Source organism: Cibotium barometz, chromosome 4 (genome assembly GCF_041138505.1).
Source record: "Cibotium barometz isolate CiBa-2024 chromosome 4, ASM4113850v1, whole genome shotgun sequence".
Classification (NCBI taxonomy): Eukaryota; Viridiplantae; Streptophyta; class Polypodiopsida; order Cyatheales; family Cibotiaceae; genus Cibotium; species Cibotium barometz.
The window spans coordinates 48,404,061-48,415,646 of NC_141049.1; the positions used below are offsets into that span (position 1 = coordinate 48,404,061).

Sequence of the window (11,586 nt, forward strand, 5' to 3'; positions counted from 1 at the left end):
CAGGACGAAAACAAATCTGATGACATGTCCTCCTGTGGTGCCTCCTTGATATTGGACAGTGAAGATACTCCACTGCAAACGGCAAGTGAGAAGAGTCCTCCTGAATAACCCCAAAAGCTGAAGCAACGGTCACTAAAGCCAAAGATTCTCCATTGAGTGCAAACTGCAACTGTGAAGACTCTCCCTCAGAGACCTGGCTGAAAACTTCCTCTGTTCCTACGTGTGGCCTAATACAATGAAGCACCCTGGATGTGTGCTCAACCCGAGAAATAAAAAAAGCTGAGATGCACACACATGCATCTCCTTCACACTCAACCTCTGTCGGAGAGATTCTGTAGCCAAGCACAAAAATCCCCACACATACACTCAAAGAAGCACAATTGTGAGAGTACAAGGGGAGGCACACAAAGCAATGTTATAGATTATGTGCAAAAGTACAATAATATGCGAACCCCATAAGTGAAATAAGCATAGTCACAGGAAACGGCCGTTTCAGTCCCTATAAATGTGTTTCTCCGTTTCAGGACCCAATCCGTTTCCATGGCCGTTTCTTGTTTCCCAAGTGATATTGTCACAGGAAACGGCCGTTTCCACCCCTAAAAACTCGTTTTCTTGTTTCCATTCCCATTTCTCGTTTCTGGTGACTATGGAAATAAGGGTTCGTTCACAATGCACATGTACAAGAACTCGAGGGGGAAAACCTCTTCTAAAAAGAGTAAAAAGTGCCTTGGAAGGTCATAGTGTTCACACACCACTCCCCATTTGACATAGATGTCAACAAATGTTTGAGAGATGCTGCAGCCAAGCACAAAAATGCACACACACACACACACACACACACACTCAAAGAAGCATAGTTGTGAGAGTACAAGGAGAGGCACACAAAGCAATGTTATAGATTATGTGCAAAAGTGCACTAATATGTGAACCCCATAAGTGAAATAAGGGCCGGTTCACATGTACAAGAGCTTGGGGAAAAAAACCTCTCATGAATAGAGTAAAAAAGTCCTAGTGTTCACACACCACTACCCATATGATGCAGATGTCAACAAACCCCCCTAGAGCGATGATGTGAACATGTACAGGGATGGCTGATCGATCCCCGAAAGGCAACAAGCCCAAAGCTTTTCGGAAAGCTTCGAACTTTTCACAAGGAGGAGCCTTCGTGAACAAATCTGCCATGTTGTCATGTGTACGCACATAAACCAAGCTGATCTCCCTTGCAGAGAGTCTCTCCCTGACATAATGATGATGCTCTTCAATGTGCTTGGTGCGAGCATGAAACATTGGGTTCCTTGCAACTGCCAGTGTGTTCTGACTGTCAGTGAAAATGGTAGTGGAGGACGACTGTCCAACACCCAAATCAGCCATAAGGTGTCTAAGCTAGACACACTTAACTGTAGCTGTAAAAGCTGCCCTGTACTCAGCTTCATAGCTGGAAGTGGGAATTGTTGGCTGCTTCTTGTTGAGCCATGATATACATGAATCACCAAGACGAAATCAAAAGCCGCTAGTGGACACTCACATGTCGTAACATCAGCCCAATCCGAATCTGTTAAGGCAAGCAACTATGAATCACCTCCCCGGGATAGAGCAATCTGAGGTATTGAGTGCTTTGTAATAAGTAGTGGAAAATTCGCTTGGCAGCGTGCCAATGCGTGGAGCCTGGGCTATGCATAAACTTGCTCAACTAAGAGACCCCAAACTGAATGTCTAGCCTCGTATTGCATAAATAAATCAAGCAACCAACAGCCTGCTGATATAATGTCTGATCAAAAGGACTCGGAGAGAGCGGAGAAACAAAACTCTGGACAAACAGTATCATCTGCTGAACCCTTAGCCTTTTTTTTGCTCACTGAAGCTCCCGCCTTCACCCCCTGCTCGCCCCTCGCCTTCCCTCCCTCGCGCCCTTCCCCCCCCCCCCCCCCCCCCCGCCTGCCATCGCTTATGCGCCCCCCCTTCATCTCGCCTTCGCGTCCCCCCTTCATCGCGCCTTCTCGCCCTCTCTCGCGCTGAAGCGCCCGCCCCCCTCCCCTCGTCAGCGCCCCGTCCCCCCCCCTCCGCCAGCCCTCTCTCTCCCCCCGCCTCTCCTTTCGTGCTGCCCCCGCCCCCCCTCCCCCCCCCTAGGGGGTTTTTATTCTTTGCCGCATTATCCCAACCCCCGCCTCTTCCCTTCTTGCTGGTTTTTCCGCCCCCTAGGGGTTTTTCTTTTTTTTATCCTTCCGCCTGCCCCTTTCCGCCCTTCGTGTGCAGCTCAGTTCTTGCAGGTATCGCATTCGCTCCGCCTTCGCCACAGCTTCAGACTCTGATGGAGGCTCCTCCCGCCCCACCTCAGAGGGACTCTTCTGCAGCCCCCTCGACCGCCCCTGAGGATACCCCCATCAAGCTTTCTCTTTCGCCAGAAGAGGAAGCGAGCCTCGCCGCAGAGGTGGAACGCCTCCAGGCACATTCCACCATCTGCCGCATAGTCGGCACTCGCCCCAGCAGAGGGGAGATCCGGGATCTTCTTCAGGCCCGCCTTTTTGCAGACATGGGCAAGATCCTGGACGTTCAGCTTCTGGGCCGTGGACACTACCAGATCGAGTTCGAGACGTCCCAGAGTGTGGCCCAAGTCCTTGCCATGAGTCCCCTTGACATCAGGGGCTCTCGGACATTCTTCAGACCTTGGCAGCATGGCTTTGACCCCACAACGGCCGAGCAGGGAGAGCGCCTTTTCCATGTTACTGTTTGCTTCCCTGGACTCCGCCGCGAGTACCTTCCACTCCTTTCGAAGGCTAGGAGCACTGGTGGGCTCGGTGCTCGAGACTGGCCCCACTGTGCAGCCTCAGTGGTGGCTAGAGCAGCTGGGCTACCTTTGGTCAGAGTCTTGGTTCCTGACATCTCCTCCCTTCCGAAGGTCATTCAGCTACCTAGGATAGGGGGGGATGGATTGATCAGAGAGTGGAGTTCTCGGGGCTCCCGAACCAGTGTTTTATTTGCAGACAGGTCGGCCACGTGGCCAGGGCCTGCCCTCGCAGGAGACCCCGACCTGCACCGCAGCAGCAGGCCCCTGATGGCCCGCCCATAGATGCGGCTCGGCAGGCAGCCTCCGGGACACCTGCTCAGCCCACAGAGACCTCGGAGTGGCAGCCTGGGCAGGGGCGCCGCCGAGGGAGACAGCCTCAGCAGCACGCCCAGAGACCGATGCAGCAGCAGCAGCCCCCACAGACTCAGCATCACTGGGTTCCCGTGAGGAACAGCTTTGCTCCCCTCCAGGAGGAGACCCAGCACCGACTGAGGACCAGGAGATGCCAGCACCCCCTCCTTCGCCCCCACCCCTCCCCCATCCCCCCCTCCCGCCTCGCTTCCTCCTTCGCCTCCTCCCGTCCCCATTCCGGTTTCGGAAGCGGCTCCTTCCCCACCCCCCTCTCCCCCCCCTCCTCCCCCCCCGCTCGCCCCAGCTTCTCGGGAGGCCCTGGCAGTCCCCTGGTGTTCACCTGCAGTCCACAGGGCTCTGAGCACCGACCTTGCTCGAGCACCGCAGAGGAGACTTACCATGCCGATTCGGGCTTCACGGATATCCTCTATCCGTAGTCGGCTGAGTCGTCTCGACACTAGACAGCGCTCGGAGGCTTTTGATTACTCCTTCACACGGCTTTTTGGAGCAAAGGGCCCCCATGAGCCAGCACCCATCCGAGTTCATGTAGTGATACCTCCGGCTCGTGGGGAGGAGGCACTTGATTCAGCGGTGGCCTTCTCATTCCCTCTCTGTGGCCCTTGCGACCGGGAGTGGACCCTGGAGCTCGCCCTTAGCACTTTGAAGACTCAGGCAGTTGAGTTTTCTCACCATGTGAGCGATCTGGAGGTGACAGATGTGATAGGCTGACTATGGGAGTTGGCTCATTTTTTCATTGATCCCGGGAGTGTGGATGCCTCAGGGATTCGACATTTGGTCGTTCGCATTGTGGTAGACTTAGCACGCGACCTTGGATATGTATGTATACACGAGGGTGCTCTGTCTGAGCGGGAGGCAGTCGCCATGGGACATAGCCACTGGTGCCTAATCCGAGATTCTTGCATTACACCGGGTGGACAGATTCGTAGCCGCTCGGATGGGGACTATTCTCCATCCAAGCCGCTTGCGAAGGCCCGCCGTATGGCTGAGACAGCATCCACCTCAGCAGGTCATTCATGAGGATCATCTCATGGAATGTACAGGACCTTGGCGGCGCACATTATATACGCTATCGTGGTTGCTTGAGGCAGGAGCTTCAGAGATGCCTGGTTGGGGACAGAATTGATATTCTGTTGATGCATGAGCACCATTTGGGTGAGAGCAGGATCCGGAGATATGGTTCGGTGATGCCTGGTAGATGGGACACATTTTGGTCTCCAAGATTTGGCCCTTTGGGTGGGCAGGGAGGAGTATGTATGGTCATTGCGGATGTATGGCGGCAGGCCATTGTGGATCGCGGGATCATTGTGCCTGGTAGAGCACAGTATGTCATTCTGAGGACGCACGATGAGCTCTTTGGCGTGCTCAATGTCTATGCGCCCAACCATGCTAGTGCCAGAGCAGAGTTCTGGACCCAGGTTACGGATGCATTGCCAGAGGCCGCACATTGGTGTGTCGGGGGAGACTTCAACATGCTTGAGGACCCGGCCGATAGGGTGGGAGGCAGTCATGTTATAGTGCACGGTACGGAGCTTGCAGCTTGGGAGCGATTTTGCATGACACTGAGGATCACTGATGCATGGCAGCATAAGGCCTTCTCCCGCTCTCAGGACAGTCTTAGTTTCTCTCGGTCGGATCGCCGGCAGGGAGGGACTAATCTATCATGGATTGATCGCTTTTATGTGGGCGACAGGTTAGGGGAGCGAGGGGGCTCCGTTGGCATTCTCGCTGGCACATCTTTTTCAGACCATGCGCCAGTTATTTTGACTCTTGAGGAGAGGACACGGGAGACCAGCTTGCAGTTGAGGATCCCAGAGAGGGTACTTACAGATCCTAGTCTCGCTGAGGACATTGAGAGGATATGGCATGATAGTCAGAGCTCTGACCAGGATGCGGCAGGCCAGTGTGCCCAGGGACTCATCGAGCTCAGCTCTTTTTTGCACGCTGCAGCCTTGACACGGCTAGGAGAGGCCCGCGAGAGGGAGCGTAGGCTGAGACGTAGCCTTGCTTCGCTTCAGCGCCTTCAGGAGCAGCAGCCTACATGTGAGTGGGTGGCGTCCCCGCTGAGCCAGGCACGCCAGGAGGTTAGAGAGGCAGAGGAGCAGAGACATGAGTTTTACTATCGTCGCCAGGCCTCTCAGTGGACGCAGCTTGGTGATAGAGTGACTGAGGAGTTTTTTGAGATTACTAGGCCCCGCCATGCTCGAGCAGGAGTCCGCCAGCTTGGGAGGCCGGACGGCTCGGTAGCTACTGAGCCAGAGGAGATCAGAGCCATAGCCACTGGGTTCTATAGAGACCTGCTCTCAGCGGAGCCAGCCACCACTGAGGCTCGGGATGCTTACAGACAGACTGTGTGGGCCCATGTGCAGAGGAGGGTCACAGATTGTATGCGTACAGTTCTGGGTGAGCCTCTCTCAGAGGTTGAGCTTGCTGAGGCCTTGAGGGTCCTTCCGCGCCATAGTTGCCCAGGGGAGGACGGATTGACGCCTGCCTTTTTTATGCGCTATTGGGACCTTTTGGGGCCAGGCCTCCGCAAGGGCTTTCAGTATGTTTTGGACACTGGGGTGATGCCACAGAGCTTTACAGAGGGCTTGATCTTTCTTATCCCCAAGGGGGAGGGAGTATCAGATGATATCCGGCATTGGAGGCCTATTACGATCCTCAATACTGTCTACAAGGTCTTGGCAAAGGCCTTGAGTTTGAGGATCCAGCCCTTCTTGGGGGAGTTGATTCATGTTACCCACACAGGATTCGTCAAGGAGCGTAGTATCCTTGACAACATTTTCACCTTCTGGGAGGCGACGGCCCGAGCTAGATTTCTTGGTGAGGACTTGGTCGTGATGCTTCTCGATTTTGAGAAGGCATACGATAGAGTCGATTGGGGTTTCTTAGAGGGCACTATGCTTTGCCTGGGCTTTGAGCCAGGTTGGATTCGAGGGGTGGTGGCTCTATATTCCACAGCTCGTAGCCAGGTGCTGATTGCAGGAGGAAGGGGGCCGAGTTTTGAGTTGACCAGATCAGTCCGCCACCAGGGGTGTCCTCTTGCCCCGTTTCTTTTTCTCTTCTTTGCGGAGGCTATGAGCATGTATCTGACGGCAGAGGAGGTTGGTTTGAGAGGACTCCAGCTCCCAGTCAAGGGGGAGGACCTGCTCGATGCTGAGTTTGCTGATGACACGGGTTTATTTTTGCATGGCCAGGAGGCCAATCTTCAGCGGGCAGAGCAATCGCTCCAGGTTTTTAGTGCAGCTTCGGGAGCATTGATCAATTGGCGCAAGACAGTGGCCTTTTGGATCAGTAGCGCTCCCACTCCGGCATGGAGCCCAGACCCGGGTTTTAGATGGATTCCTCCTGGCACAGCAGTGCGATATTTGGGATGCCAGATTGGACTAGATTTGTCACCTGAGCAGCAGATTGCCCCGCTTCTTCCGAGCATTCGGAAGAAGCTTTTGTATTGGAGTACAGCTCGGCTATCCTTGGCTAGGAGGGTGGTGGTGGCAAATTAGGTGCTTTTAGCGACCATGTAGTACATTACGTCTTGCTGGATCTTCTCGAGCTCTTGTATCAGCCAGGTACAGAGGCTGATCAAGAACTTTCTTTGGTCTGGGCGGGATGGTCAGCCAGCCAGGGCAAAGGTTGCTTGGGCAGTTATTACACTTCCATTGGCCCAGGGAGGCTTGGGCATTATAGATCCAGTTGATCAGAGTAGAGCCTTATTGGGGAAGCTTATTGTTCGGGGGCTGCTTCCAGGCGCTGAGCCTTGGAAAGAACTTCTTTTGCAGCGGCTGCAGGCTCGAGCTCCCCCAGCAGGGGGCACTTGGGCACCAGAGATACGATGGATCTTCACAGAGATGAGGAGGATAGGCCTTAGTAGAGGATGGGAGGACAGATTTGCCTTGAGCATCCTGAGAGCTTGGGAGCTGCTGAGACCGGGGCTCTCTCAGAGACCTCCTTCTTGTGATGAGGAGCGGGCCAGACAGCCGCTCATCTAGAGCCCAGCGGTTCGCACAGAGCAGGGTCATATGCTGGGTTCTCGGCCTCGTCTAGCCTGGGGACCACTGGCGGCAGGCCCAGCACGCAGTTTTGGAGACTGGCAGGCCTTCTACAATCTCCTAGAGGAGATCCAAGTGGAGAGGCTGGGTCACTTCAGAGGGGGGTTGATTATGAGGGATGACATTCAGGAGGCACTCACAGAGAGTGGTTCACGCCTCTCGAGCCCGTGGCCCCACGGTGGATGGGAGGCTTTACTCAGTTGGAGATCCTGATTGTTGTCAGAGCTTGCACTGAGGATGGCAGATGCCTCTACTATGAGATTCAGGATGAGGGCAGACTTCAGAGAGTGGAGGTGGAGTCGCCTTTGGTTGCAGAGTGCATCTTTCAGAGGATACGGGTGGTGGCCGCCGCTTCTCGGAAGTGGCATATTGACCCAGACCCTGCAGATGTGGACTCTGATTGGCGTATATGGGCATATGCAACGCGCCCCTTGGCTCGGCTCCAGTGGGACCCTGGCGAGTACGAGTGGCATGATCCTTATGCATCCCTTGAGGCCACAAAGATCACCTTTTTCCAGTATACTGTTCGGTTGGGGCGACATATTTTGACGGCGAGGAGGATGGTCTCTCCAGCTGCATCGGGGCACTGGCGGCTTCAGGGACTCTCACCGGAGTTCCTGGAGGACTTTTGGACCAGGCTCTGGGCTAGTCGACAGGCACGCAGGATCTCGACTTTCCAGTGGCTGGTCGCCCACAGGGGTTCTGCAGTTGGCACCTGGCTTGTCTACAGCGGTCTTCCGGCGGCCTGCGTCCGATGCGGCCACCCTATGGAGACACAGAGACATTGCCTTTGGGATTGCCCTCAGGCGCAGCAGATTTGGCTGCGGATGCTGTGCATTCTGGCCCCCCTCGCTCCAGAGGGGATGTATACATGGGGTGCCGCTGCTTGGTCGACTTCGTCAAGGCCTGCTATGGGCTATGAGACGGAGCAGGACAGCCAGGCCATCAGATTCATTAGGGGCCAGCCTCGCCTTGTTCCTTCACCGGACTTCTCGTCCGCCGACTGGACCCAGGAGAGGGATCTACGATGGGAGCTCCTCAGCAGCCTCACCATATGGTTCACGTGGAGGGCCCGGTGTTTCAGGGCCTTTGAGGGGAGACTGGAGCCACCAGCAGAGAGTGTTCGGGCTATCTGGCAAGAGCTCATCCACACCCTGCGAGGACAGTACGACCGCATCCAGGGCGACTCGGATGAGGCGATCTTGCGGCGCCAGGCCTTTCACACCACTTGGCGCAGCGGCCCCCCCCGTTGGCACTACAGGCCACCTGTTTGGCTTTTCCCCCCTCCTATTGTATGATATAGCCTCTCAGTTCTTTGTACTGATTCTTGTATTTTTCAGCACCTAGGGAGAGTCTCCCTGGCTGCCTTGCTTTGTTCTCTGCTCTGTTTTCTTATGAGCAGAGAGGATCTTTTGTAGCCCTACGGGCGTTTTTATATAACTAATGAAAGGATCTTTTCTCGGGAAAAAAAAAAGTCTGATCAAAAGGCTCTCCATAATCTTGAATGCTAAGCCTGGCACCTATCGCAACTGGTGTAGACACAAGCTTACAACCCTCAAGATTAAACCTTTTAATCAGTCTTTGTATGTACTTTGACTGCATCATGACTATGCCATCATTTTTATTTATAGGTACTTGAATTGCTTCACGAATGTGTTCATTTGTGAGTAGATCTTTGGCATACACTATGGTCATTGGTAATATCTTACTTTGGGGGTGTTTCACTAGCATATGAAACCTTCTTCGGAGAGCCGGCAGCCATGGGGGGAGTTCTTTCCTCCTTTTGTAGACTTTTAGATAGATCTATTTGTTTATCTGTTTTTCAGATTATGCTTTAAAATTGCAGGAACTTTTTGGGAAATAAATTTGGTGGTCTCCAATATTGAACAACCCCTCTGTCTATCAGCTTTGAAGCTCTAAGTGACCCTGGCATGCCTTCATATAGTGTTTTTAACCAATAAAGATGGTGCTTTTCTTTTCTTTCCTGCTTTTCCCACTCTTTCTTTTTGGCTTTATCTTTGTTGCTGTTTGGGTCTACACTTATTAGTGAGTTTGGAGCATCCTCTCTCAGGGGTCTTCCATTTGATGGTGATTCCCTTTGTGACATGAGCATCATCTTCATGGTGCTTGATATGGTGACCCCGCTTTTGTCTCATAAGAGCCTGCTTTTGTTTCAGTGCGTTCGACATATTCTCCTGCTCATTGCCATGGGCATCCTCTTGGGTAAAAGTCCGTGCAGAGCTTTTTGGGTTGATCATGGTGCCTTCTCTTATAGAAGTCCATATTCCTTTTGCGACGTTTCAACCTAGGCTCTCTTTTCACCAGCCAATCACCTCGACAATTCCCTCTCTAGTCCCTTTCCATCCTCCCATATAGACACAAGATCTGGACCCTGGTTGTCAAACTACCTTGGCATGGTTGAATATGATGTCAACCTACTGTGGGTGTTGGTGTCACAACTTTATGAACATAGTAATTGGCAAGTTTATGCTATTCATGGCTGTGTTGCTGGTTATCATGTTGGGACTTGATTGTGCATGAGGACCAAGAATACACATCATGTTTTTCCTTAAAGCGATGATGGTGGGTCCATGTTTCTCTTTGTCCTGCATTTTCAATTTATTTATTTACTATGATGAATGTTAGTATTTCTGCAGGATATGGCTGCCCATTCAGCCTGTGATTTTGGGGGTGGAAAAATAGAACGATTGGCACTAGCAAAGTATCGAAGGGATTTATGGCAGGGAAGGGTCTCAAATTCACGTCTTTCTGAGATGGAGCTTCGCCAGCATGGCAAATGCCCACTTACTCCTGAAGAAATCGGCTTGATGCTAGCTGCTTTAGGGTTCAATAATAGCACCCGCCTCTATGTGGCATCATACAGGGTACGCATATTTATTCAGTGATTTTTTGTTTGAAATTGTTTGAGATGCTTTTGATGCAATATCGAATATCTAATCAAATTATTGTTATTATTTGTGCGCTTAGGTGTATGGAGGAGGGCCCCGTATGGCTGCTTTACACAAGTTGTTTCCTTTGATGAAAAGCAAGTACAGCCTCACTACTGAGCAAGAGATAGCTTCATTTAGAGAGAAGGCCTCACAATTGGCAGCTCTAGACTACTATGTCAGCTTGCATAGTGATGTCTTTATCTCAGCTTCACCTGGAAACATGCATAATGCCCTGGTAAGCTGCCAATGATGTTCTTCTGTTTCAAGTAGGTTTGTAAATACACATGCATGCACCACACACACAACGTTCATTTGTCACGACACCTGATAAGATCATTGTGAGGGTTAAATTGCATACAAAACTAGTATAACTTTTAATCAGGACTTATTTTCCAATCAGAGCTTGAGCAGGAGCTGCATGGAGGCTTGGACAATCTGTTGTAGTTGCATCTGAAGATCTGTATCTTTGTGTTTATGCAAATCTATGTGGTGTATCACAAGACTTGCAAAAGAGGTCATCTAGCTCATGCAAATGTGACTGACAAGATCGTATGTTTTGAAAAAGGCATTTGGGCTGTCCTAGAGACTTGGACAAGAAATGACTTCAACAAGAACATGCATGCACCCTCGATTCTTAATTCACTTCGGAATACAAGAGTGCACTTCGATGGGCACAAAATTTAATCACTCTCTCACTAGGATCCATTCTACATGGTAGATCGTAGTGAGAGAATGACCTTTTTGGTAGCCTTTTCTTATTAAGAAAAAACATAAACAGTGAAGCTCTGAAAGTCAAAGCCATGTTTTGTTTGTGGTAGGTGGGCCACCGAACTTACGAGGGCGTCAAAAAGACAATACGACCAGATTTGATCCTCTTATCTCAGCTCTTCTCAAATAGGAGCATTGAGTGGACAGAATTTCAAGAACGAGTAAAGTATGGCCACCAAAGTCGGATTGGCAATGTGAAACCACGACAAGTGAAACAATCTCTGTACACTTATCCAGCACCTGATTGTGTTTGTAAGGTGAATTTCTTACCAAGGCAAAGGTAAGAAGGGTTAAGGTAATGCAGAGGTCTCTACATGTTTTCCTTGGAGTTATTACCCCTTGCAATGATTGCCAATTGGTAATGTTTGGCCCTCCCAACATCAAGATTCAACTCTTCTGGGAGACGCTATAAGATCATGTAAAAGGGAAAGATTGGTGTACTAAGAGAGATGCATTTCACAGTGCTGGAAATTTTTTCATGTGATGAAGTTTGCAAGAAACAAAATAGCACACACGTGTTCCCATGCATGCACGCTATTCATGCAAATATTGCTTGCCCATCAGCCACGTTATTAATGTAAATCACTTTAATTGGATTTGAACTCTCCATTGCAAGCTAATCTATTTCCTTCAAGAAAAGTACAATCTATTTCCTTCAAGAAAA

The 11,586-nt window shown here is 51.4% G+C and overlaps 1 protein-coding gene across 4 annotated transcripts in view; it reads left to right on the plus strand.

Annotated features, from left to right (window-relative positions):
* LOC147639341 (O-fucosyltransferase 39-like) overlaps positions 1–11,586 on the plus strand; it is a 60,696-nt gene extending 49,110 nt beyond the window's left edge. For all 4 annotated transcript variants that reach the window (XM_086790202.1, XM_086790197.1, XM_086790209.1 and 1 more), the window contains 3 exons: positions 9,861–10,088; positions 10,192–10,389; positions 10,973–11,586. In XM_086790202.1, coding sequence (XP_086646328.1) covers positions 9,861–10,088; positions 10,192–10,389; positions 10,973–11,206 — 660 coding nt within the window. In that variant the 3' untranslated portion in view covers positions 11,207–11,586. The remainder of the gene's footprint in view (positions 1–9,860; positions 10,089–10,191; positions 10,390–10,972) is intronic.